This window comes from Falco cherrug, chromosome 6 (assembly GCF_023634085.1).
Source record: "Falco cherrug isolate bFalChe1 chromosome 6, bFalChe1.pri, whole genome shotgun sequence".
Classification (NCBI taxonomy): domain Eukaryota; kingdom Metazoa; phylum Chordata; class Aves; order Falconiformes; family Falconidae; genus Falco; species Falco cherrug.
In genome coordinates this window covers 17,938,893-17,965,476 of record NC_073702.1, presented here as the reverse complement: position 1 = coordinate 17,965,476, position 26,584 = coordinate 17,938,893, and the positions used below count along the sequence as shown (strand labels likewise).

General features: G+C 37.5%; 1 protein-coding gene across 1 annotated transcript in view; it reads right to left on the bottom strand.

Moving 5' to 3' along the window:
* COL21A1 (collagen type XXI alpha 1 chain) overlaps positions 1-26,584 on the bottom strand; it is a 113,997-nt gene that overhangs the window by 70,905 nt on the left and 16,508 nt on the right. The window contains exons 2-7 of the mRNA XM_055714889.1: positions 12,917-13,036; positions 10,439-10,990; positions 6,258-6,426; positions 5,889-6,105; positions 3,639-3,812; positions 924-1,001 (exon numbers count right to left, since the gene is read on the bottom strand). Of these exons, the coding sequence (XP_055570864.1) occupies positions 924-1,001; positions 3,639-3,812; positions 5,889-6,105; positions 6,258-6,426; positions 10,439-10,990; positions 12,917-13,004 (1,278 nt within the window). The 5' untranslated portion in view covers positions 13,005-13,036. The remainder of the gene's footprint in view (positions 1-923; positions 1,002-3,638; positions 3,813-5,888; positions 6,106-6,257; positions 6,427-10,438; positions 10,991-12,916; positions 13,037-26,584) is intronic.

Sequence of the window (26,584 nt, the reverse complement as noted above, 5' to 3'; positions counted from 1 at the left end):
GGGCCTCTGTGCAAGTCTGATAAAAAATAAAATATCTGGATGTTGAAAATTCACAGGTTCTATTATCGAACTGGCAAAATGGTCCTAACACTAAAGCAAATCACAACATGAAGAATATGGCTTCACATAGTAAAGACACTGTTGTCTGATTATCTTTAGCTCAGTTTGTTTCAGACACCAAAGGAGGGTATTTTGAAGGAAATTGTATGTATAAAACAATCTCTTGCTTATATTTTGAGATGGGAGCTGAATGCTTTTAAAATCTGGCTCCACCTGTGTGTCATGAATTGTTTCCAAATCTGTTTGCATGTGATTTACATTTCATTGCATAATTAACTGTAAGTAAGAGGGCAAAGAGAGGGTCAAAGGATCCCCATAAGCTTCCTAAATCATAAAATCCTGAACGGGATTATATTTTTGTCTTATCCGTAATATACTTAATGAAAACTTAGCAACATTTCAGTTAACAGGGCATTTAACACAGACATCGCTATAGCTATATCTGATAGGAAAAGGCAATTTAAAAATATAGGGTTATGAATAAAAATTCCAGAGATTAAATGACCTGACATGTAGCAAGAAGTGTATCAGATAAGTTAAAAAGTAATATTTAAAGTATTTTACACAATTGTAACCTAGTAGTTTCATTAAATTGTAACAGAAGATCCTGAGATTCTTCCAGACCGCTGTCAAATTTCCACCATCAAATATCTAAACTAAAGCCAACTTTCAAAATATGTTAGTGCAAAAGTAAGGCTGATAACAGACAAGTTCTTGTCACTTGATACTGTACAGATAACAAGCACTTGTTTGCACTAGCTGAATCAATGTACCATTTACTTATTTTAAGAGTTAAGTCAGCTTTAAACAGTCATTTGTAAAAAATGCCAAGTAGTCCTCAAAAGTTCATCTATCATACTCACAAATCCTGGGATCTCACAGACTGTTTCTCGATTATTTTGCTCCGGGTCACAGTAGATTCGCAGTTTTTGTATATCAAACTACAATTCAAAACATAAAATACCTTTTTAGAGAAAGTGTTATTAGCCTGACATTGTTAATTTTAACTATACACTTCTTAAATTGCATCATCCACAAGTTCAAAAAAAATGAACAAAACATTAAAAAGTGAGAGAAACTGGAAGCTCTGTGTGTCCACGATGGTTAACAACCAATTCTAGATGTAGAAATATTTTTAGTCAGGCTAATCATGATGATTAATATGTGCAACTAATTCAGTTTAAAGAATCCAAGGTTTTCTTTTCTAAAATAAAAGAAATCACCGCCCTTAATCCTTGACAACAAATCAAAACACGCACAGCACAAATTACACTGGCTGCCATTATCATTGGGAAACAAGTTACAACCGCACAGGCAAAACCAACCTTTTCCTTTTTACCTTAACAGTCCTACAAAGAAGTTTCTACACTGGCCTGTCGCTACTAGACGTAAGATTTGTAAGTTTTGGTGAAGCATTAGAAGGCATCCCCAACACCTAAAAGAATTTGGTTTAGAGTTTAGCTGTATAACATAAAGCTTTAAAAAGCAACCAATGAAAACACTGGCACCGGGTAAGCAAAAGTTTGTGCCATTCTGCTCTGTTGTGATACTCCAGAAAAATAAGACCACTGAAGTCAGTTTTTCTAGCATAAACTATCATGACTGCAAAGAGAAAAAAGGCCTGTAACACTTATTTGAAATCACGGACTATAAGTTGGACTAGTGGACTAGCTGGACTATATATAGTCAATACCATGCCTAGTAATACAAGCTTTCAAATTTAAAATGTCTACAATTCACAACAATGAAGTATGTACAGAATTTATCATCACTATACTGGAAAGCACTTCAGTCAGCAAGATCCTAATTAATTCAAGAACACTTGCAAAATATCACCAGAAAACATCTGAATCAGAGCACAAAAAGATAATGAAAATTCACCAAAGAATCTCTGAAGAAGATTCTTGTATCATACTTTGTATCCAGCTCCAACTGATTTCTTTTAAGGATTTCACAATACCTTTTCACTGAAAGGCAGTATGCAATTTCATCAAAATATTTCTCCATAATCATAGTTTAAAGAGAAATGTCCTTGCAAAGTTTGACTCTTAGTGCTTTGCAGAATGCATCACCATCTGACAAAGTGGAGAAAGGCAACACTTTTCTTAGATTACAGAAATCATCTGGAAATATAAAATTGCAACGTGTGGCAGATTTTCTACTTTTGTTCTAGTCCACTATCAGAATAGGATCTTGTACAATCTGACATTCCTTAAATGTTTTCATCTCTATTTTAGACAACATGTCTTGCTACTAACATTGTTTAACTCAGAAACTGAATTACTGGGAACCTATAAATGTCCCATTTCTGCAGTGACTTAAGAGAAAAAACAAGGCACAACAACAATAAGTAAGCAACCCTCTAAACCTAGAATGCACAAAACTATAAAAATAGGATAATCCTGCACAGACAGAGAAAATGCATGAGACGATTACAATTCTGCAATCTCTACTTTCATTGCAGTAAGTGCTTGAAATACTATCAGAAATCTGTGGGAAACATTCAGTAGATTTTGCAAAGGGGGACTTCAGTATACAGACCATGTTGCAACCAGAAATGCTGAGTCACACACACACACTGCCTCATCCAAGTTTCCATGTACACTTTTAGAATACGGTAATAGAGCTGAAGCCTGGCTATAAATAGAATTCAGGAGTAACTGAGTAAAGACAACTGAAGAGAGTTAGCAAAGATGATGCAAAACACATTAATGTATTTTAGTAGGAGCAGTAAAAATCGTGAAATTAGAGTACAAAAAAAGCATAGCTTTCAAAATAACTAAAAATAATGTCTACTTATGTCATTCAGTATTTCTTAGTATTGTTGCCATTACTATCAGTTTAATTAGTAATGTCATTACCGCATTGCTATAAAGATAAGGAAATAATCTATTCAGCCAACATCTGGAACAGTCAACATAATAGTCTTCACCACTGGTCTACTCAGCCTTTACCTATACAGCCTGAGTTATAACCAGCTTTTTGGTGTCTGCAAAGAGCTGAAGGCAGGACTTTAACATTCCTCAGAACAGAGGAGAACCTTGGCACAGGGTTCTTAAGTGGGGGGGCTTCCAGCATAGAAGAATCAAACTGTGGCAGTCTTGACTATGAAATATTTGCAGTACAACAGAAACAGAGTTGATACACCTTGCACTTTTCATGACAGCTAGTGATTAGAAAGAAACATTTTGTTCTCTCCCTCTTTTACCCCCATAACCGATACACAGAAGGAAGGAAAGGAAATCATATGCAAGTGTCCAGCACGTAGGAAAACCCCTGCTTTGAGACGGTTTCCCAGATTTGGGTGACCACATTGCATCAGATTTGTGTTTCAGCAAAAATGAATGCCCCTTGAAATCAGTGACACCAATTAAGCATCCATCACACAGGATATATCAGTTGTGCTGTGTCCTCCTGAATACTTATGTTCCCTCTTAATTATTACAAAACTTTACACATATTAAAAATTAAAAACCTACAAATATTAAATGTTAGGGTAGTGTAAATTAGAAGATTAAGTTCAATAAAAACAGAAAACACCAATGCAATGTTATCCTGCAGTATTAGCCTATGCTTACCTGTACAGTTTCCTCCTTTCCAGAATACTTTCCTATTTGGGTTAGGCCACTGATGTAAATACCTAAAACAGGATGTAATGGCTTCGTTTCAATTTCTTGGTCATCTATATACAAAGTTACAAAGTCTTCAGTTACTAAGAGACGAATTTGATGCCAGCCTTCATCAAACAATGTCTAAGAAAATGGAAGAAAATATAATTGTTTAAAATAAATTGTCTTCAATTTAAATAACAATAAGACTAATTTCAACATTTAAACTGCTGTTAATGGCTGAGATGATCCAGGTCCCAGATTCTGTCATACAGAAAATTGTGAACTGTATAGGTAAAAAAGTATTTGCCAAGCAATATTAGAATTAAGAACATGGTATCTGGTAATAATTAATGCCTATTTCAGAATTATTTCATAACTCACACAGATTTTTTTCAGTCTATGATCTGCAACATGCTCAAACCTGTATTTGTTGAAAACATGAAGCCAGAGGCCTTTTTTTTAGCAGTGGCATGTCTCAAACACTTCAGATATTAAATCAGGGTGAAAAGAAATAGATACTTGAAAAGTCCTTCTACTTATTCTCTTACAAAAAAAAATCTTAAAGACAACATGATACTGGCAGAAATAGTCACACTATTGCAATGAATAAACCAAATATTACATTCATCATCTCACAAAACCTCAGGTTTCTAAAGCTTAAGATTTAGTTTCAACAAATGGCATAGTTCTACTAGTAATAGAAAACGAGAGATACCTTTAAAGAAGTATTGATCTCACCTACCTTAGAAATTAAATTCAACATGGGAAGATATACCTTCTTCTTGAGCCTACCCATTAATTTCAAAAACAATTCAGCTCTTTAGCCTAGACTAGACTAGATGCTTATCTTTTATACAGCTAAATCCCATACTAAATTAAATCATTAAGGTTAATTAAATGAAAGAGTTAATTAAAAGCAGTAGCATTTATAGTGTGTTTAGAGACATACAGATCTAAAAAGGTCATAAACCCTTGTAGTCCATAATAGCAATACAAGCATGAGAAACACAAAAGTAAAAAAAGCAAAAGTCTTCTTTTCAAAGTGAAGTTCATGGATATCTGGGACTGCAGGAATAAGACTGATTTGCCACTATAGCTACCAGAAACAATTAAATACAAATTTTCAGATTTACTTGAAACTGAATTTGCTAGCTGCCTTTTAAAAAAGAAAAAAAATATTATTTCACCTACAAATAAATATAAAAGTGCAGAGGAAATTTGGAAAGAAAAAGAAAAATTCTCTATCCAATAACAGAAGAATGAAAAACCTCTTTCTAGCAAAAGCTTAGTAGTTAAGACCTTCTTTCAGATAGGAGTCCTTCCTTCTCTGAGGATTTATATTTCAAATACCTTCAGCCTGATTTGGAGTAAGGTTTTGAATGCAGGCCACCACTTCCCAGAAAAGTTGAACCCACTTGGCCATTAAGTGCTCCAGCAATAAATCTTTCCCACTCTTTGTCTGCTGAAGCATCCCTCTTTGTTCACTTAAATAATACTGCAGTAGGTATGGGAATCTCTGGGCTGCATACTCCTATACTGCCCCAACTGCAAAAGTAGAGGCATTCAGCCTCCTTCCGTCTGTCTCGCCTGCAACCGAGACAATCTCTCTTAGAAGAGCTGAATACTTCACTGGAAATTACTGAAGACAGATTGAAAGGAAACCTTCAGGTTACACTAGAAGAAAATAAAAACGGTTTGCACAAAGAGGGGAATGCCTTCAATGAGAAAAATAAGTAGCTGAAAGGAATTTTTATTCAACAGAGAACTAGACAAATCCAAACTGAACTCTCAATTTCTAAGCTGCTATTTACTGTTCTGGAGAAGAAAGTAACTTCTTTCATTATGTATTTTCAAGGAATTTAGACACTTAACAAAAACTCTCTCTAAAAACGAACTGTTTTCATTCAAATTTTCCAGTCTCCATATCAAAGGCAGAAAATACTTTCCAGCACATATTAAGTAAAGATCTGTGTGAAAAAATGCCTCTGTGATCTTCACAATTACCTGCCAGAAACTACTGAGCAGAAAGCACCTGCAAAGCATTTACAGCAATGATCACTGTGGCCCTCTGGAAACATGGGTAAAGTACCCCCCCATCTATTTTTAAATGCCTAAGTGGGCAAAAATAATATCATGAATTTTTTAAAAAACAGAAAGGACAAAGGAATAATGTGTACTTAAATGAGTAATCCAGCATGATGATGACTTATTCCTTACCTTTACACGAGGTACAGCAAAAGTAATAACTTGTGTGCCATTTATTAAACTTGTTGTAGTGAATGATAATGTTTTCTCTTCTCCATTAATAGTGACTGCTATCTGTGGTCTCTTATCCAGACTTAGAATTCTCCACAAATCCCATGTCTTTTTTACTTTAAATCTTTGAGTGGAAACAAACACATAGGATGGAGGCAGACCTTCTGGAAACACATTCCTAAATAAGGGGAAAGAGGGGAAAATAAGGACTGTACTTCATAAATCGTACAAATCTTAAAATCTTAATATAAATCTTAAATAAGTCTCTCTCACTTTAAGCAAACAAAATAATCTTACTAAACTTACAAGTGTATTTATAAATTTAAATACCTTGTCAATTCTGACAGGTCAACACGTGAGGTTACTTCATAAGCTTTTGCATTGGTGGTTGGTATTTGAATTCTCTTTTTGACCTTTTTCTTCACACCTAATCCTACAAGAATGTCAAATCCTTTTTCATCTCGAGCTGCCACTGGAATTCTTGTCGGACAAACAGATTCTGCAAAGTAATAAATGCAAGCATAGTTCAAAATACGACTTAAAACTTTCAAAAAGTAACTTCTCACCTTCCTAATTTTTTGAAGCTGCCTTTCAAGAAATAATAGAGTTGAGAACAGGCAGCTAAGTATAACAAGAGAAGTGACATGCAGAATCCTCAGACATGAAGCAAGAATACGGAGATGTATTTTACTGCAATTACATTCACAAACTATTTTGAATTGTCACTAACTGTAGTTAAAAGGTATTACAATATCTGAATAATAAAATATTTAATTTAATTTCCAAAATTATATGGTTTCGAAATGCTACAAAATTATAGAAGTTAATTTCCAAAGTGCCTTAACAATTTGGATTAATCCAGCATCCCTCCCAACTAGAAAATCAGGCTGAAAATGGACAAAGTAGAATTATCTACAATTTTTTCATCTTCTTTTGCTCAAAATGGACTCCGATCTATTTTGTGTTACACTGAAATCTGTTTGAACCTATTCTCACTGGACAAATATTGTGTGATATATTTTCTGTGAAAACTAAAGTTAGCTGAATGCTATCTCTGTTTAATGCTCTTTACACAAAACCAATACTAGGCAGTGGACCTAAATTGTCTCAAAAAAAAAAAAAAAAAAAGAAAAGAAAAAGAGATAGTAGAGTGAAATTTAATGCTAAAGCAACATTGTAGTAGAGTAATAAATCAATGAAAAGAGAGCAAACAATTTTTTAGTTATTAAAATTATGGTAAACTATTTACAATAAATATATTTTCATCATTCATTTCCCATTGTTTCTTCAGAAAAGCATCAGTTCATAGAAAAGGAAGAGGTTAGCAACACCTTCCAAAGAAGAGATGGAGAGTTTTGGGTTGGAAAACTCGTGTTTCAGTGCCAGGGAATTACCAGTTCAAATATATAGACTGGCTTCTCTTTATAATATGAGCAATGAGCAATGCTGCACAGCTGCTCTTTCTAACTAACCCAAGGGGTCAGAAGCTACCCTGTTCTGGTGAGGGAGGTAGGATATAAAACCTCTAAGAAAATTCAGTTAAGTGCATGCACAAACTGTCTATGGTGGAAAAGGGCAATGCATCCTAAAGGGACATGCCACAGGTACTTGGAGCAGCAGCAAGAAACATACATTCCCCTTAGTTTTCTTTTCCTCGCCACAGCAAAATGTCACCTGACTCCCAAATTTAAAATGTATTAAAAGTTATCCATCTGGTTCTACAAGAAAGAATTGCAAAAACTCTCTGTGTACATTTTGGAAACAAAAATGTCTACCTTCTGAATGCTCACCCCAAAAAAAAACCCAAAAAAGGAAATATAAAGTCCAACACAGCTTTCCTTCTCACTCATCTCAAAACACAGATGAAGAATTTAAGTCAACATACTTATGATATTAAGTCAGAGTAATAACAATTTTTTTTCAGGTTTCTTCACTGTTTTTTTATCATGGAAACATTTCTAAACTCATTTATTTCAAGGCTGAATAATGGTCATAATGCCATTAATACAGATTACAAGTAGTCATACACACTGACAAGAAAATGAATGCAAGAATCTCTGACCAGTTACAGTATTAGAAATTCGGTGTAAAATCAAAAGAAATAGGATTACTTTATGTGAGAGGGCCATTATTCTGGATCAATGCCAAAGTAACCATGCCAAACCAATATAATACAAATTAAGCATGCATAAAATTATATATTAAGAAAATATTTTTTATTTCCAATGGCACGTCGCAGAATCACATAAAGACATTCCCAGTAAGGTAGTTCTTTTTTGGGCCTTCTGGATCATCTTCTTGCAGGACTATTTTGATAACTAAGCCATTATACAGGATGCAGAAGTCAGTGGCAAAATTAAGAACTGTCTTCCATGGGAAACGGCGTTGTGTTTCCAGCCCATAGTACCAGTCACAGAAACTCTCTCGCCCTCTAGCCCATACTGAAAACTAGTTCCCTTTCAGTTTTTTAATATAGTTTTCAGATGGGCTTTTTTTTCTGTCCTGAAGCATGAAATAGCTTTTTGATTTTAAATGTCATTATCTAGCGCAAAGGAACTTTTCTCAGCACCCTCCAGACATACTTTGAGGTCTGCGTTGAGCATTGTTTTTAAATGCATTCCTGACACACAATCTTCTCTGTATTTTTGCTAGAGAAAACGAATACTACAGGAACGTTCAGCTTCCAGAATAAATATTAAATATTCCTTAAATATTTGCAGATTCTTTTAGACACATTGTTCTTTCTGGATGACAGGCTCAGCAGGTTTTTTCACCTTGCCATACTCTGAAACAAACACTAGAGTTGCCAAACGGCACATGAGAGCCCTCCATCTGCAAGGCTGTAATAGCACTGCTTGCTACACGAACCACCAAACCTCTGCCTACTTCTTCCAGAAAAGAAATACTGTCCCTATGCTTTTATATCTATGTTCACATAATAACATAGTTTAAAATGGCCATAAAGACAGGCTAGCTTTCTTCTAGACATTAAAACTAAGACAACCAAGAGAGAACTGCAAAATTTTCAGGCAATTTCACATGGCTGACCACAGCCAAATCATTACTGCTTTGCCCTCATGGAACTTCCTCCCCTGCAGTCAATGAATCTTAACAATATGTATAAATTAATCCACCACTCAGATCTAAAATTTCCAGTTTACTAGCCTTTCACTTCACCTGCTAAAGACATTGTGGCTAGAAATAAAGCTGCCAACTAGGTCTGATTGCTCTTTGAGAGAGGCATCTCAACACTAACGCAAGAGAAGAGTGCATCGTAAGAGAGTGGAACCAAAGGGTCACTAAAATAAAGCAGTAAGTACACTTTTGTATACATAGGCAACGTTTGCAGATTACTGCTATAAAAGTCATGTCAAATGTCACAGTTGAATTTTAAAGGATACTAGTTAACTTAATTCTGAAAGCAGAAAATCCATCTTGATGAAATATGATGTCACTTCTAAACTGTATTTAAAGGAAACATTGTATTTATTTGGGGAAATTTCTCCCTGTGTGAAGTTTTATTAAAGAATTTAGCTGCACTTAGCTGATTTAATTTTTGGACTGATCACCTTACTACATCAGGATTTATTATGATTTTCATAAGTGTATCAAGAAATACACACCATTATCCTCAACATAAGTATCACCATATTATTTCAATGGAGTCCATAGTCAAAGTGAGTGCAAATGAAAATTATTTTTCATTCTTACTAAGTGCAGAAATATGGTACAACTGAAATAGGACTTACATCAATTCCTGATAATAAAACATGTACAAAATAGCACTGAAAAACATTCACTGTATAATACAGTCCTTTTGAGTAATACGTTTTAGAAGCATTTTGCTATCTTTTGTATATATATGGGAAAGCCATTGCATTACAAAGTTATTGGAAAACTCAATGCAGTACTGCTGCTAGCACTGTAAAGATAAAAAGTCATTTTACAATGTTGGTCTTGGCTAACTCTTCTATAAAATCCTTCTAAAAAAGATTGTAACAAGATTGTCACAATTCCAGGCACTTTTGCCAAGAGTCTTTCTTCTGCGATTTTCAACACATAGTAGCGGAAGAACTCCTGTTTGTCATGACAGGCTGTCCTCTCAACTGTCATGAAGAAATGCTAGATTGTGGATGAGTAGCAGCCACACCTAGGAAAAGGATAAAGCAAACCCTAAATTCTCAGCGCCATGAGAATTGCTCAGCTATTTTAGGGTTTCTAAACTTCACCAACACACAAAAATTGGGGCTTACAGAAAAATAGTACATACAGAAATTAAACACACATTGTGTTAAAGCATCATACTTTTCCCAAATATACCTCTTTGTTTAACAGAGAAAATAACATTTTGGGACCGATTTCCACAAGCAAGATGAAAATGAAAGAAGATCGGAGTGAAGATTATCTGATGCCTTAGGTTACATTATTCATGCATTCTGCTTCTGAACTAAAGAAATTGGGTCCAGAACTACATTTTGCACACCTGAAATATTTTATAATGAATTACTTACCTTCACAGAGTTTCTGCTTTATAACTTCTTTAATTCTTGATATTGCAATATAATCTTCAACATAAAATACATAAGTTGATGAAGGCTTGTTGGCAATAGCTTTAAGTTCATCCTCCTCAATTTCTGAGCCAACACCAATAGCAAACAAAGTGATTTTATTTTTTCTTGCTTCTGCTGCTACATCTTTGACTTCATCTTGTGACTTTCCATCAGTGAGAACAACTGCTATTTTTGTTAAAAATCTTGAAGATTTTGCAAAAAGATGGTCAAAGGCAAACTGAATAGCTCTTCCTGTTCTTGTATTTCCCCCCAAGTAGTGTATGGACTCCATTTCCCTGATGAGATTCTCAGTGGATTCATGAGTTCCAAGGGGTATTTCAAGTACAGGGTAATCGCTGTACTGGACAACTCCAACTTGAATAAATTTTGGCCCTATGTCAAAATTTCTTGTAATATTGACAAGCCAGCTTTTGATTATTTCGAAGTTTTCTGGGCCAACACTGTAAGAGCCATCTAAGATAAAAACTAAATCTGCTGGAGCAGTTCTGCAACCTAACAAAAAAAAAAAACAACAAAAGTCAAACAAATATTTTAATGAATCCTTCTACTTTTTTTCTTCCACCGGAAATAGTTTTCATATCAATTACTGTTAGCATTAGAATCTATACTGACAAATATATTTCATTTTTTAAAAAATCGGCTGAGTTTTCCAGACAACACAAGATTGTGTCTGTAAGCCACACGATCCAACTTGGTATCTGAAAACGATACCATTTTCTGTTTTATACATTATTACCAGAAATTACTATTAAAAAATCTGGAATTCAGTTCCTTAGCTGGCAATTGCATTTCATACAATCAGCAAAGAGGAATACATTTTGGGTTTTTTTCCATATCTCTTTGTCTGCAAAAATGATAAACATAAAACCTCATTTTTGCTAGCAAAGCAAGCGCATTGCAGACAAAGGTTATAGTCTCGACACTCCAGAATTCAGCAGTAATAGCCAATCCTTTTACAAATACATTTTGATTGACTTCTGACACTGCTGTATGGCACTTACAGAACAAGTTACTACAAAATCAATTGAATGTTGCTGGTACCATATTCTGATTTTAATAGAATCAAAATATTCAGTGAATTATCTCAACCTCCAGAATATAAGATCACGTAAGCATGCAACACATACAACGTAACTGCATAAGGACTTAGGTATGGATTCAGCTCTACTAGCTATAGTCACTTATAAATGGAGCTTTTAGACTAAATTCCCAACTACAGGCCATGGACTGACACAAGCATTTCTATAGGACAGTCCTATTCACCTTATATGCACATCCTCATATGGAGAGCATAATCCTCTAGAGGAGAGAATCACCTTCCATCGACTGTGAAAGGATCTCAGTTAGATAACTGACACATGAGATGGCCAAAACCAGCAGAGATTATTCTGATCCCACGGCACACAGGGTCATGGGGGTTGCTGCGTATTACTGTGCTTCCTGTTCTGTGGAAGGCTGCAGCTCCACCACAGGAAGGAGGGCTCTACCTTGTCCTGCTATCTGCCTATGGACACTTCTGGTCAGGTCAGCATTTTTCCTTCCTTGAAAGCAAGTGCCCACAGTCTGTCTGCTGGAGAGATGCTTTTGCAATGGTGGTGGTGGGGAAGAGAAAAGATATTGGGAGAAGGAGCATGGAGCGAGCAAAGTGTGTCACTCTGTGGTCCACAGATATGAATCACGGAGTAATTTCGGTTGCAGGGGACTTTGAACATCATTGGACTCTGCTGAAAGCAGGTTCAGCTTACAGCAGGTAGACTGGAAAAAATATATCTTTCTAGAGACCAAAAAGAATTTTATGGAGTTTGTTGTTACATACTGAAAATTGCTAGATTGAGAGCAAAACTGGAGTGAAAAGACCTACCCTGAAAGTTATCATTGTGGCCAGGGGAAATTTTTCCACACGCTTTTTATTCAGCCACTTTATCATTCAAAAAGGCACCCTGCTTTAACTTTTTCTTTACCATAAACCAGCTTTAGAGTATAAAACTTGGTTTGATGGGGTTTGAGATGCTGTTTTGGAGAATACGCAAGAAGGTCTGTCCAAAACCTGGGGTTATCTCAGCTTCCTCTCATAGAACCTCTATTTTTCTTATTTAGTTTCTCACATAACATTAAGCTATTCAAAACATGACTTAGGAAGAAATGAAAATATAAATACGCAAGACACAAGTTTAAAGCTTTACCGTTCTATCTGCCCCCCTTGGGTATTTACAAGACACAAAAAGAAATTAAGTATTCCTTTCCTTAACGAGAAAAAAGATATTTAAGTTACTTATAATTTCCTGCATTTTCACCAGGAAAATTATACTGGAAAAAAATCACCATCAACAGAAGTGCATGTGGCCCGAAATTGGATACAATAAATTCAAGGCATGCTTTGAAGTTGCCCTTATCTAAAATATAAAAATTAAGACTTACTTGCTCTTGTTTCCCCATCTTCAGCTGAGATGTAATCATGAAGTAGCAGAATTAATAGCGTCTGAAAAAATTTTACAATCTGTGCCATGTGTATTCTATTTTCAAAGTCTTGAGATTAAACTAGATGGGGAAGAAATGAAAATACAGTGTTATATTACAAAACAAACCCAAGCTTCTGTGTTTTAAAACCTGTGCATGATGAACTTTGAATCAAACCTGCAAGCCCAGATGCGAGGCCAGCCTGCAATGGACCACAGACTCAAAAAATGTCAGTCAGGCACATAAGCTCAAAATTGAGATTCTAAACTCAGCAGCACCCACCACCTTTTCTATGGAAGCTCAGTTTTCAGCCAAGTATATTTATACATTGCTCCTGCTAAGTACATACATAAGTAGGTTGTATTCCCCATCCCAGTCACACTTGTCCAACTGCTATTCCACTCCGCAGCCATTATCCAAATACTTGACAGCTACTGTTCCAAAATATGGCAAGTGATTATGTATAAGATACTGGTGGGGAGACGCTGCTTCAGTCTCAACTCACGCACCTGTCTACTTCAGGGAGTCTGGGACACTTCCCACTCCTCTGTCCCAGGGCTGAGACTGTCACCAAGGGTCAGGGTCTCAGCAAGCCCCAGACCTCTCCCAGAAAAGCCAAGCCCTGCAGATTACATAATTATATGCATTTTCAATTTCTGATTTTTAACTCCGTTTGTCTCCTTTATTATCATGGTCTCTGAATTATGTCCCCTAAAGGGTCCTGAACCAAGTTTGCTTTGGTATCATGTTGCTGTCATAAATATTATTTACAAATTTACTTAAATTAAGCCATATTTATTACTTATGTTTATTGCAAAAAAAAAGCATTATAATGGGACAAGATACATTTTTGGAGTACTGTATTAGAGATCCATTAATTTCAAGACTCTGAAAAAGAAAAAAACTATACTGAATCTCTTTTGTATTCTGTCTTCTTATCCTCCAGTGCAAAATGCAAATTTTCTAACTACATTTTATTCTCCATTACAAAACATGAACACCCTGATAGAAAAAGGGAGAATTAACTGCTGATTTGAGTAAGTGCATGCACTGGTGACTGAGAACTGGCACAGGTTTCCCAGGGAGACTGTGGAGCCTCCATCCCTGGAGATACTCAGAAGCCTTGTGGACATAGCCCTTGGCAACTGGCTTTAGGATTTGGACCAGATGACCTCCAGAGGTCCCTTTCAACCTCAACCATTTTGTGATCCTTTGACTTCTACTAAACTATGTGAAGTGGTACTTGTTCATCTAAGCAGAGGTTTCCTCAATCAAATGTAATGAATGTAACAGAGGACAGAATTTTACAATAATTTATATCTATCTTTGCATATTTTAACAGAATTTTTTTTCCCAATTGAGATATTTGGTTTGCATTCAGATCAACATTGTGTTTGTGCTGCCTAGTAACCAGCCAACCAACCTATTGCTTTTAAATTTTCCCATATTTATGGGAAGATCTGTAACCCATAAAAAAAGCTAAATTCAGGACAAATTTTCAGTAGCAGTTCAGGGTCAATTCATCGCACTACCCTTCAACGTCACTGAATTAAGCATTTTACATCTAGCTACAAGACTAATTCATCTTTACAGGCTTTGCTTTGTCAGTCATGTTAGTCTTTATCTATTACATGTTAGTTTATCTCTAACAGTCTTGCTGCTTTTTTCAGCCCATTTCCTGGAATTGAAATGCCTTCCTTGAATAAGGCCAAGACTCCTTTCCTTTTCATGTTTTTTTCTTCTAGTCATAAACCTTTACTTATGCCCACACCAAAACAGCCTACACACACAAAGGTCAAATATAAATGAAAATATTTATTACACAACAAAATTAAAATTTAATATATGGGGGTGGGTGGGTGAAAACTATGTGTATTTTTCCTTTTTATATTGCTAATCTTTAATTCTGAATTCTTCAGGGTAGACAAGGTGTCCACCACGCTACCACTAATAAGGTATTGGCACATGTTCTGAAACTTCTGTAGTGCTGGAAAATACTGTTCTCCAAAAATAACAGCAAAACACAATTCAGCATGCCTATTGCAAGTGTCCCTTAGGAGAATAAATAAGTAAATGGAAATAAGTAACCATTTCCTTTACCAAGACTAGTCGTCAAGGGAGCAAACCAAAGAGATTGCCATTTAATCACTACAACATACTGAGCAGCAATCAAGCAGCCAGTAAACTGTTATCTGCAACAAAATTCTACAGTAATTAAACACAGATCTTACTCTCAAAAGATGTATATACCTAGCGTAATGTGTTTAGGAAAAATGACATGGGAAAAAGGGATTACAGAGTTGTGGGGTGAAGACAGTAACTAGAGAGGTAGCAATTTCAATGTCAGGTTTCTTTCTGGTAGATTCATTATCTGTATTTGCCAGACAGAAGATGTGCCACAAAATCAGTAACCTGATTCACCCTGGCTTTTCAGTCAGCTGCTTTGCTTTTTCCGCTGCTTATAAAGCACTCATCCCATTAAGACAAAAAAAAAAAAAAAAAAAAAAACAAAAAAACACAAACCCACAACCAAAAATATCTCCACAACCTCAAGAAATGCACAAAAGTAAATTTCCAGGAAATGATACTCCTACCTAATATAATCTCTCAAAGTTAATAGTGCAAAAATATAATTACATTATTAAATATCACTTCCAGATTACAGGTAATTGCAAGGTAACACCATACTTTATTATTATACTACCTTGTGTCAGAATGGGTGCGAAACGACATGAAGCACTTTGGAGTCTATGGGATAGGACGTAAGATGCACTGTTCCAATGATCCTACACAAATACTGGGATGTCAACTTCATTTAAATAGATTAAGTGGCAGTTTCTTGTCCCAGCCTTTTGAAAAAGGATCTGTTTAAACTATGAAATTAAGTGTGTAAGTAATAAGCACGTAATATATGAAAAAATCTTACCATAGTAGAAGTGGATAATTTACACTGATTATTTCAGACTTGATGGTTTGCAAGATTCATCATTTCAGCCTTTTCCATGGCAAGTGTTTACTGAAGGGTAAAACACATCTCTCACAAGGCCAAATTGAGCAATACCAAAAAAGAACATATGAAATTAAATCTATGTGGGAATTTAAATAGCAGGTAATTAAAGAAGGACAACGGCATTCTTTGAGAATATCAGAAAAATGTCAGCCTGTAACTGGAAAAGAAGACAGGGTACTGTACAGAGAGCTGACATACATCAGAAAACCACAATGCTGGCCCCAACAAACTATGAATTCCTATAGACTCCTCTCACCAACAGCCCCAAAAGAGAAAGGCTGAAAAAAATGATAAGGAATGGTTGTGAAAAAGACAACTGAGGAAAATATCACAACAGTACATTAACTAATTTTTGGTGTTTGTTATCGCTGTGGTTGTCTAAACGGTTATTTCTGTAAAATCCACAGAATTTATGTAAAAGGAAAATAAAACCCAAGCAACTTAGTGACTTCACTGTATCAGTCTTCACTAACAAGATTACAGGGACTGCTACCATTAACATCACACCTTTTTTTTTGAAAACAAAACAGCAGACTAAATCTACAAAATTATATTAACAGCACTCTCCCTGCACAAAACTTGTATGTGCTGTATGCCGTAAGCACAGGCATTTCAGGTCAGGCAGGGACACAGGGATCCTGCTCTCTGGTGCAGCTCTCCTTTCACCAACCCCTGCAGAAACCATTACAGTCTTCCTTAAACTGCACCACCCCCTTTCACCTCTGCTCACCCTTCTGCTAACATTTATCCACTGGTACCTCCAGGGATGAGCTCCCCAGATCAGTAGGAATGACCGAAGCTACAGGGAAGAGGAAGATGCTGAGAGCTGGCTGGGTGGGAAGGGGAGAGCAGGATGCTGCAAGGAAGCCATGTGCCTCCAAGGAAGGAGGGGCTCAACAGAAACACTACCGACTTCACTGACTTCACCGTTGGAGAGGTACATGTGACAGCACTTACTGGCTGTGCTGCAGAGAGTGCAGGGAGCCTGGTTTAGGAGCCGAAGCGAAAGGTCGTCTCAAAACCACAGCAAAGAGGAGATGAGGGGTGTTACAGGGGAACTATTAGTGAGGAAAGGAAAACTCACAGGATCATAGAATCATTTGGGTTGGAAGAGACCCTAAAGATCAACTAGTTCCAACTCCCCTGCCATGGGCAGGGACACCTTCCACTAGACCAGGTTGCTCACAGTCCCATCCATTCCCTGGGCAACCTGTTCCAGTGCCTTACCATACCCCTCACAGTAAAGAAATCATAGGGATACGCTATGCTGTCTGCACTCATACACCCAGCAGGGATGCGCTGTCCTCTGCATTTTTCAGTTTTGTGTTCTCCTATCATTAATTTGCATTCATCTCATCTATGCATATATTTTAAACAATGGCATACCCCTCACATGACCCCACTGATCAGCTGTCATCAAGCTGTCTTAAAACTCTGCAAAACAGGAGTCCAAACAGAAAAAAGGTAGAACAAGAAAGAAACATTTGCAAGTTCCTCCTGGCCCCAGCCCCACTGACCCAACCCGAGAGAACTGCCATTCCCCATGCAGCCCTGGCCTCGCAGGAGGCGCATATCTAAATCCACTCTCACTCCACCAGTAAAAGAAATAATACTGGAAATACTGTCACAAGCTATCAGGCATCAGTGTGTGGGGGCACAGGAGGGAATCACAGGACAAGAATCATACATATCTCATTTCCATTCTTTACTACTGAATGCTACAGCAGTCTTCAGTGTATATCTTTAATCTTGAAAGACATTAAAGTAAAGAAACTCACGTCAGAGCAAGATTTCTTTTGGTGAAAACCATGCTCCAACTTATATTTTTTAAAAAGAATCAGTAAAATAATTGGTAAAACAAGCTTATCTGATTTGCAGTATCAAATTGTATTCCCTCAATGGACCAATTTTTCCATATATTTATGAGTCCTTCTGCATTTCATTTACAGCAAAGCCTGAAAAATATGAGATACAGAACTTGAGAACTTCATTATAAGAATAAAGCCAAATAACTATTTAGTAGTCCAAAATGGACTTATTAATAGAAACCAAAATTAAAAGGATAAACCCAAGACTTAAGCAACCATCCAATGATGATTTCAGGAATTATGCAGTGTTCAATTTATCTGAAAGAAAATAATAATATAGCACTGGACTTTTAACAGTCAAAAGAGATGCCAAACCAACAACTCCCAAGACCAAACTGCTCGGTCTTGACGATATAGTAATTATAGCACAGGCAACAGAAATGTACTTGAAATTACAGAAAATATTTGCCCAAGCGCCTTATTGCTACCATGGAGAGACCACTGTTAATATCAGCCCAGGACCTCCCCGTTGGCATCACCAAAAGCCAAAATTCATCACTGCTGATCATGTCCTTTCTATCTCCAGTTTTTTTAAGAGAAACAGAGAAAGTTGTCTCTGTAAGTTCTCACTGCTCTCTTCTCTGCCCTTGAGAGCTCTGCTGGCGTCTACAAGAAGTCAGGGTCCTTGTGCCAAACTTCTGCTGCTAGAGCTGCAGGATCTGGGTCTGATTGTGCAGGGAAGCACTAAGGGATAGTAAATCTGTCCCAGCACCACACAGGCAGAGGGACACGGGATTTATGCTTGCTCCTAATGACTGCATCTGCAAACAGTAGCCAGGGCTCAATGATCCTTATGGGTTGGGTCCCTTTTAACTTGAGATATTCTATAAATCTATGACATTATGTTAAGCTATGTGAAAAGTAAAATAAATAAAAAACCCAGAAAATAATATTTTAAATAAAACTTTTACACCCTGTATTTTTGCAAGTTAATTGTTGTGAGTAGTTTGTGGGTTTACCAGATGTAACCAGGAAAATAAATTTATCAAACTGCCTTCCCATCTCTCAGTTAAACCAAAACACTTTTAGTATACGGAAGGTCATTGAAGATAAATCCATACAGGGTTCCTAAATAAATACACAGATGTTGCATCCAGCTTAAGTAAAGGGCTGCGGACTGACGGAGTATTAGTGGAGAAACAGCTTATGTGATACTGTATTTTTCAAGGCATTCCCCATGGCTATTTCATTTTTCCACCTTAAATGGAACAGTTCACTTCATGCACAGGCTTTGCAATTCTGGTGATGCACAGGGTGGCAGGAGCAAGGCTTTGGCTATCTCCCAACTCCACAAAACTGTTTAAATTAAAACTGCAAGAGCCTATCAGACATTAACTGATACAGGATACTGGGCTGGGTGGACCTTCAGTGTGACTTATTATGGCCATTCTTCTGCTCTTCGGTGTATGCTTTTTATCTTGTTCTTTTACATGTTACTGATAGCAAAGGGGATGTTTAGAGTGAATGGAAACAGTCCCCTGGGGTAAAATGATCTATCTTGCACAGAGGGCTCCCAAACAGCTTACAAAAAGACCTCTACTCTGAGCGCCTAAAATGAAGAGTTGTAGAGTACACCACATACATTTTAGCACTTTTGAGACTTGTATCAAGACTCAGACAAGCTTCTGTGCATCTCACAGTAAATGAAAGGTAAAACCATAGCATGCTGCTAAGCATCAGCCCCTGAACCATGACCCACAGGGCAGCAGCGTAACACCCTGTTCTCCACCAAAGCAGAGTTATCAGAGTATTATTTCTTCACCAAAGGCAGGAGAGAAAGCAGGTACAATAAACCTTGGCTGCATCAGCCCATGCCCTATGTGTGCATGGTCAGAGACAGCTAAATCACAGTCTCTCCAATGCACATTCAGTTTTTGTGACATATAGGAAGAAAACTCAGTGAAGTTTGGAAATTGGTGACGTAGTGACTCACCTTCATGCTGTATAATTTTAGGCAGCTTTATCCAATTGCACAGTTTCTGCAACATATTTCTTGCTTTCTTCTGGGTGCTGCAATTTTGCTGTGCAGCAGCATTTGCATGGACAGGGCCTCTGAAAACCTCCGACTGTGATGGAAATTGAACAGTGGACATATGGTACAGCCATTACTGAAACCAACAGCCTCTACTCCATTTTTGAATGAATTCAAGGCTGCCAGTGTGTTAGAGATGGCAAAGGCATGCAACTCCCAGAAGAGCTCTGCTACACAGAAGTGCACATAGGTTCAAATGACAGCACCTCTTATATGCATGCACAGCAGAAGAATTTCACATCAAAATTAAGTTTCCAGTACTTAGGAAACGTAGGTGCTTAAGCAGTTTGAGCAGTATTTCTACTTTGCATACAAGATGCCTAAAAGCATCACCTTCTGTATCTCAAAGGTGGTTTACTGATGCTGCCTTTCTACATCCAGCTTTCAAGTGCCTAGATAAGTAGATAACTTTACTTTTCCCAGGAATACTGTCTGAAGAAACTTTCCATTTAGAGCAATTTGGAACCTTCCAGAATCAAAAATAGTTGCTCTTCAGTGCAGTTTTTTCACTATTCAAGCTGGGGAATGGAGAGAGAGGGAGAGAGATTTTCCTCTCTCTGAAAATCCTGGCTTCTTTGCTGCATGAAGATTTCTTGCTGAAGAACTACACTAAAGACATATACTGAAAGGAGGAATTCCTTCCTTCACTTCTTCCCATTCCAGTTACAGCCTAAGAAGGAAGCCGGGAAGGGTATGATCTTAACCTTTTCCAGCATTCCAAGAAAATAACGAGACTAAAAGTTACATATCTACTATCTTGCCTTCCAAGTATAAATTAACACTTCTCTCATATTACCTCACTGTATAAACATCTCTTAATTCAACTATAGATCATTAGGTTTGACCTACAAAGGAACAAATATTAAAACATTACAAAAATAATGATTGAAAGGACATAATGGAGAATCTTTGTATTTCCAAAACTTACGCAACACTACAGAAACTGTACAGCAAGAGAAAAGCAACCCTGAAAATCCTGATTTATTTGCATTAAATAATGTGGAAAAGTAATGCAATATTACATCACCTTTTTATATTTGTTCTGTCTGTTCTCAAAATTAATGGGTTTTGCAAATAAAATGTTAGGACAATTTATCCCTAACTCTACCTTATACTACCAGTTCTAAGCATCCAAAAAGTCTGTAAGGTTACTCCAAGACAGTTACTTTTATTAAGTAATACAACTGAATCTGTATTTATTTCCACTTGGATTTCAGTACCATTCTGCATTCATGTTTTCCCCATATTGTTCCTCCTCATTTATTTTTCTTGGTGGGCCCAACTGATGAGGTGGTTATGCTTGCAAACATTTAAAAGAATAACAGCATTTCCTAGGAAGGGTGAGGCTGTGAACACATCATTAATTTAGTCTCAGTTTACACATACATGTACGTACATAAATGCAAGTTTGTATATAGATAGATAAAATCTCCTACAGCGATGAATACAATACTATTCCACATACTATTTCTATTTCTACGTTGGAATGAACCATTTTGGCACAATCACCAGTATAATTACATTCATACCAGAAGTGTTCTACAACATTAAATGTATGATTACAGAGTAGTTCAGATGAGTTTTTATTAAGAGGGGTCAAGAAAGAAAATCATGTGTTTAAGTTACACATATTGCAAATTTCTTTTTTTACTTTTTTTTATAGTTACTCCTAGTGCAACAAGAATGAAAAGTAGTTGTAAAATGGTTCCATTCTGGCTAAGCAGTATCTGTACCCAGCCTGTCTAAGAATACATGGCTAGACAAAGTACACAGTTTGAGACAGTTTATATCCTAACCCTGAAATCCAGCAGAAACATGGCCTGGACTCCCTAAAAAGAAAAGGCTAATGGGGCTTTTGCTTGGGCCCTCCTCCCCTCTGCTGTCTTTCTTTTTACAACAGTGGCAAGGGTAAGAGGCACAGCTTTGTTTCTCCTCCCTCTAAAAGTCTAAAAGCCTACCTGATAGGCAGACTGAAAAACAGATCTCCAGACAGAGCTGGAGAAACACATGAAAGAAGTGAGGAGAGATGCAGGCAAAGACCTGTTGCAGTTGAATAAGCAAGTATATCAAGTCCACAGCTGCAACAATGGGAGCTGTGCAGTGTCAACAGCAAAGTGACCTGGGTTAGCTGAAGGTGAATGTCCAAGCGCCTACAGAAAGTAAATGAACATTGGAGACCTCAGAGAAACAGTAGCATCACATCTTGCTGGCACTTTCAGAAATAATCTCACCTGTCTCTGCATAGGTATCTGTGGTCCCTCAAGTATACACCAGCATGGTCTGTTCCTGCCACTCAAACTCCCCAAAATGGTTTTCTCTCCCAAAGCTCAGCGAAGGCACTAACAACTAACTACTTCGTTTATGTTTGATACTTCATTCCTTTGTGCCACAGCCACAGTTTAAATCCCTCATTAAAAATGTTTAACTTAACAAGTCAAAAAAAGCATTTCCCAAACAACTGACAAAGCAAACCATTTCAATGTTCACTCCAAGAGACATTTCAGGAATGGGTAAGAAAAAAAAAAGATAAATGGACCAGTAGTTTAAATGAAACTATTCTGCAACGTGATTACAATTTGAATTATAATATGAATATATTATATTCAATATAAACAAAATAAGACCACGGGGATTAGGACTACATGGTAAGATTATACTCCATATTTACAGCTCTCATATATATACTGTTCAAAGTATTATGCAGATTATATAAAGGAGCATAGTATTAAAGACATTATTACATTTTCAGCAGATTTCAAAAAGAAGGTTTTCTATCAACTGTATAAAGGCTTTATACTAACTCCAATGCTGTACTTCGAAAACCAAAGCAAGCAGTTGATATATAGTATAACCCAAGCAAGAAGATAAATGTTTCTGAAAGCAAAGAATCCTCTTAAGTGGGATGGGCTGACTGTTTATTTTTCATATGGTTCAGTGAAGCACAGCAAACCCACAGACTCCTCCAGTCTACGGCAGAAAAAGTTTGTATTCATGCTCCAATCTCTGAAGTCACAGAAGGCTTGTATTTTAAAATCCAATTTATTCTGGAACTTTGCACTTTGTTGGATTTATTCCCACTCCAAGAGGATGCTGTGCCAGGTGCCAGCAATTACTTATTACAGGTTAAAGAAAAAGAAGGCTTACCACAGCACTTGAGCTGCTGGACTGATACATGACTGATTGGAAAACAATATAGGATGGGCAACTTATGTAAGCAACCACAGTTGGCAGCTCAGCGTTCTGGCTGCAACAAATGAATCTGAGGTCTCCCTGGAAACCATGATTTCATCCCGCCTGTGAAAAGCCCATGCTGTAATTTCTCTCTTTATCAAGCAACTTGAGATTCCACAGAATTTTCTCTCCTTGGACAGACCCAAGGAAAACAAAACAGCTAATCAATGGGATAAAATCTGACACTTAAATTGTACAGTTGAAATTAGGTAATAGGATTCTGCATAAGAAACGTTTGAACCTATTCCCACAGGATATCCAAAAGTTCAAGTTTTGAGTGTGCACACATATATGTATCTACGTTACCAAACAGGGCAACAGAAAACAATTTAATACAAATGAATGCCTGGAGTAATAGTTTGGGAGATCATTTTGTCTGAGCTAAAGAATGTAGACTTCAGTTGGGCTAGTGATAATTGTTGGTAAACAGAAGGAAAACAGTCACTGGGGCACATAATGCAATAACTAGAAATTATATACAATTATTATACATAATTACATATAAATATATTTAATTTAGCAATGAAACCACTATAGAAATCGGCTCAAGTCTGAGAGAAAGGTACAACAATCTCTAACAATGAACATTGATATAAAGAGGCATAAAGGCAACAAGCCAAGTATGAACTTCCAATGCAATTTAAAGACTCTGTTAGGATCATGCCTAGCTGACAAGAGAGACGCAAGAACTGCTCATCCATTACTGCTGTGGTCTCAGTGTCCTCAGAAAAGCAAACCAGCTGAGGATTCAGAAACATTGCCAGTGCTACCAAATTCAGCTAAGTGCTGATATCTCACCTACACATTTCTGCCAGTACCTCCTCACTCCTTTCTTTTCCCCTAACATCTATTTTCTTTCCATCTTTTTATTTTTGTTCTCCACCTAGAAAAAGGGAGAGTAGGGCTGGCTTAGACAAGATGTTATTTGCAATGCCATGACTGCAACATTTGCTGTGAAAACAAGAGAGAAGCAGTAAGAAATACACAAGTGATTTAAAGCAAGTTTGGTATCTGGAGCAAAGAGCAAGCCTATGGGCTCTGTCTGCCTCCTGCAATTATGGGCCATCATCAGAAACAGAAGTTATATTTTCTGTCTTGCTAATTTCTTCTTCTATTCATTTGTCTTGTATAGCCCTAAGACAGGTTTGGATTCCAGCATCAAGCACAACAGATCAAGCCCACTTGTGTTATTCACTGACTTCTTCCACAAATGTACTTAATGTTATTCTCATTGTTAATTTAAGTACCATCAAATGCTGGAGGGAATAAGAATGACAGCACAGACCGCTGCTTTAGCTGAAGGTTTCAGAACTTTGTTTGAAAGCTTTGTCCTTCAAAATTCTTTACCTGTCCTCCCTCTTCTTCCTTCATTTCCAGAAACATCCAATGAAAGGCAAAACAGATATTTTTTTTTTAAATAGCAATCCATAGCCATGGGAAAAACTGGTTAAAATCTCTGTTGAAGATTCAAAACCTGATTTTTTTTACACTATAGAATGAAAGGACATTTATTCCATTTAACTTAGTACAACAGCCTTCAGACTACATATAAAGGTATCATGAAGTAGACTGACCTTTAAATATGTGATTATATGTTAGCATTTTAACAATGATATATCACAGGGGTCCTCAAACTTTCTAACCAGGGGGCCGGCACGCAGATGAAGTGGCAGGCAGTCATCTGCGGCTGCTTGGTTTCCCCCCCAACCCCCGGCAGGGGGGTCTGTAAATACCGGGGGCCAGATTGAGGACCCTGGGGGCTGTATCTGGCCTGCAGGCCTTAGTTTGAGGACCCCTGATATATAAACTCACTGACATCAAACAAAGAAGAGTAGTATCAGATAAACAAACAAAAAACACTTACAGGTTTTCCAAATTATGTTTTTTTAAATGATAGGATTTTTTTACTTATTTGTAAAATAAGTAATTTTTTACTAAAATATTGACAAATCATTCAAAGGAGGCTGTGATTGCTGAAGGAATGGCAACAGAAGTTCTAGAGGAATTTAGGACGTGAACTAGTGAAAACTTTGAAAGAACCCCAGTTGTCTTCAGTGGAGACAAATCAGACCCTTAGTATTTTAAACAGGCCTTTAAAGGAAGAAAACAGAAATTTAGCACATTCATGCTCAAAGAGGAAAACACAAATATTTGCTGTTTCAATTATATCCAAAATCTATCCAATTTATATATCCAAATTCTCATACTTTGAGAAACACTCGCAGTTCCAGATATGATATGATCCCAAGCCGAATTTAAAGCCATGCAAGATTTACAGACTTAGCTGCTTTTCTCCTGCAAGACTAAAGATATTCCAGCAAGTATTCAAGCTCACTTTCTTTACAATGTGATGACTCTTACAGCCCGTTATATGAAGACAATTACTTTTACTACATTCATAAAGTAAAAAATTTGTTCCTGGTCCGTGTCGTATATTTTCCCTTCAGTCCACCAAGCAACTAAGGACACAGTAGCGGCAGAGTAGAGTAACTAATGAACAGACAAATCACACCAAGAAGGTTTTGCAAAGATGCAGCATGGGGAGAAGGCCAGGATTGTCCAGCACTACGCAACCCATGTCTCTAGGTATTCCCTCCCAAAAAACTTCCTGTGTATTCCTCTGCTTTCCCTCCCAAAAAACTTCCTGTGTATTCCTCTGCTTTCAGCTTTGTTTCACACAGGTAAACACAATTAAGAAAAAATATGAAGTAAGCCAGCAGATACCGTACAAAACTCACCCTGGATGTTGTAAATCACTTGCTGACATAGGAAAAACATCAGTATTTCCCAATCCCCCAGATGGGTGTCTGAACAAGGAGCTGGTTTAAGTTGTACATGGAAGAGAAATGCCATTTCAACATCCATACAGTTGTCTCTGCCACTCCTTCATCCTCAGGAGGCGGACTCCTCACACTCCTCCCCTGCTCCAGCGAGGGGTCCCTCCCATGGGAGACAGTCCTCCATGAACTTCTACAACGTGAGCACTTCCTACAGAATACAGTTCTTCACGAACTGCTCCAGCGTGGGTCCCTTCCATGTGGTGCAGCCCTTCAGGCACAGGCTGCTCCAGTGTGGGTCCCCCAAGGGGTCACAAGTGCTGCCAGCAAACCTGCTCCAGCACGGGCTCCTCTCTCCATGGGGTCACAGGTCCCACCAGGAGCCTGCTCCAGCACAAGCTTCCCACTGGGTTACAGCGTCCTTTGGCCATCCACCTGCTCCAGTGCAGGGTCCTCCATAAGTGCCAGCGTTAACCTCCATGGCTGCAGGGCACAGCCTGCCTCACCGTGGGTCTTCACCACGGGCTGCAGGGGAATCTCTGCTCCGGCACCTGCAGCCCCTCCTGCCCCTCCTTCTGCACCGACCTGGGGGGCTGCAGGGCTGCTCCTCTCACATAGTCTCACTGCTCTCTCCAGATGCAGTTGCCATTGTGCAGTTTCTTTCCCTGTCTTACTTACGTTATCCCAGAGGCACCACCGCTCTCCCTGATA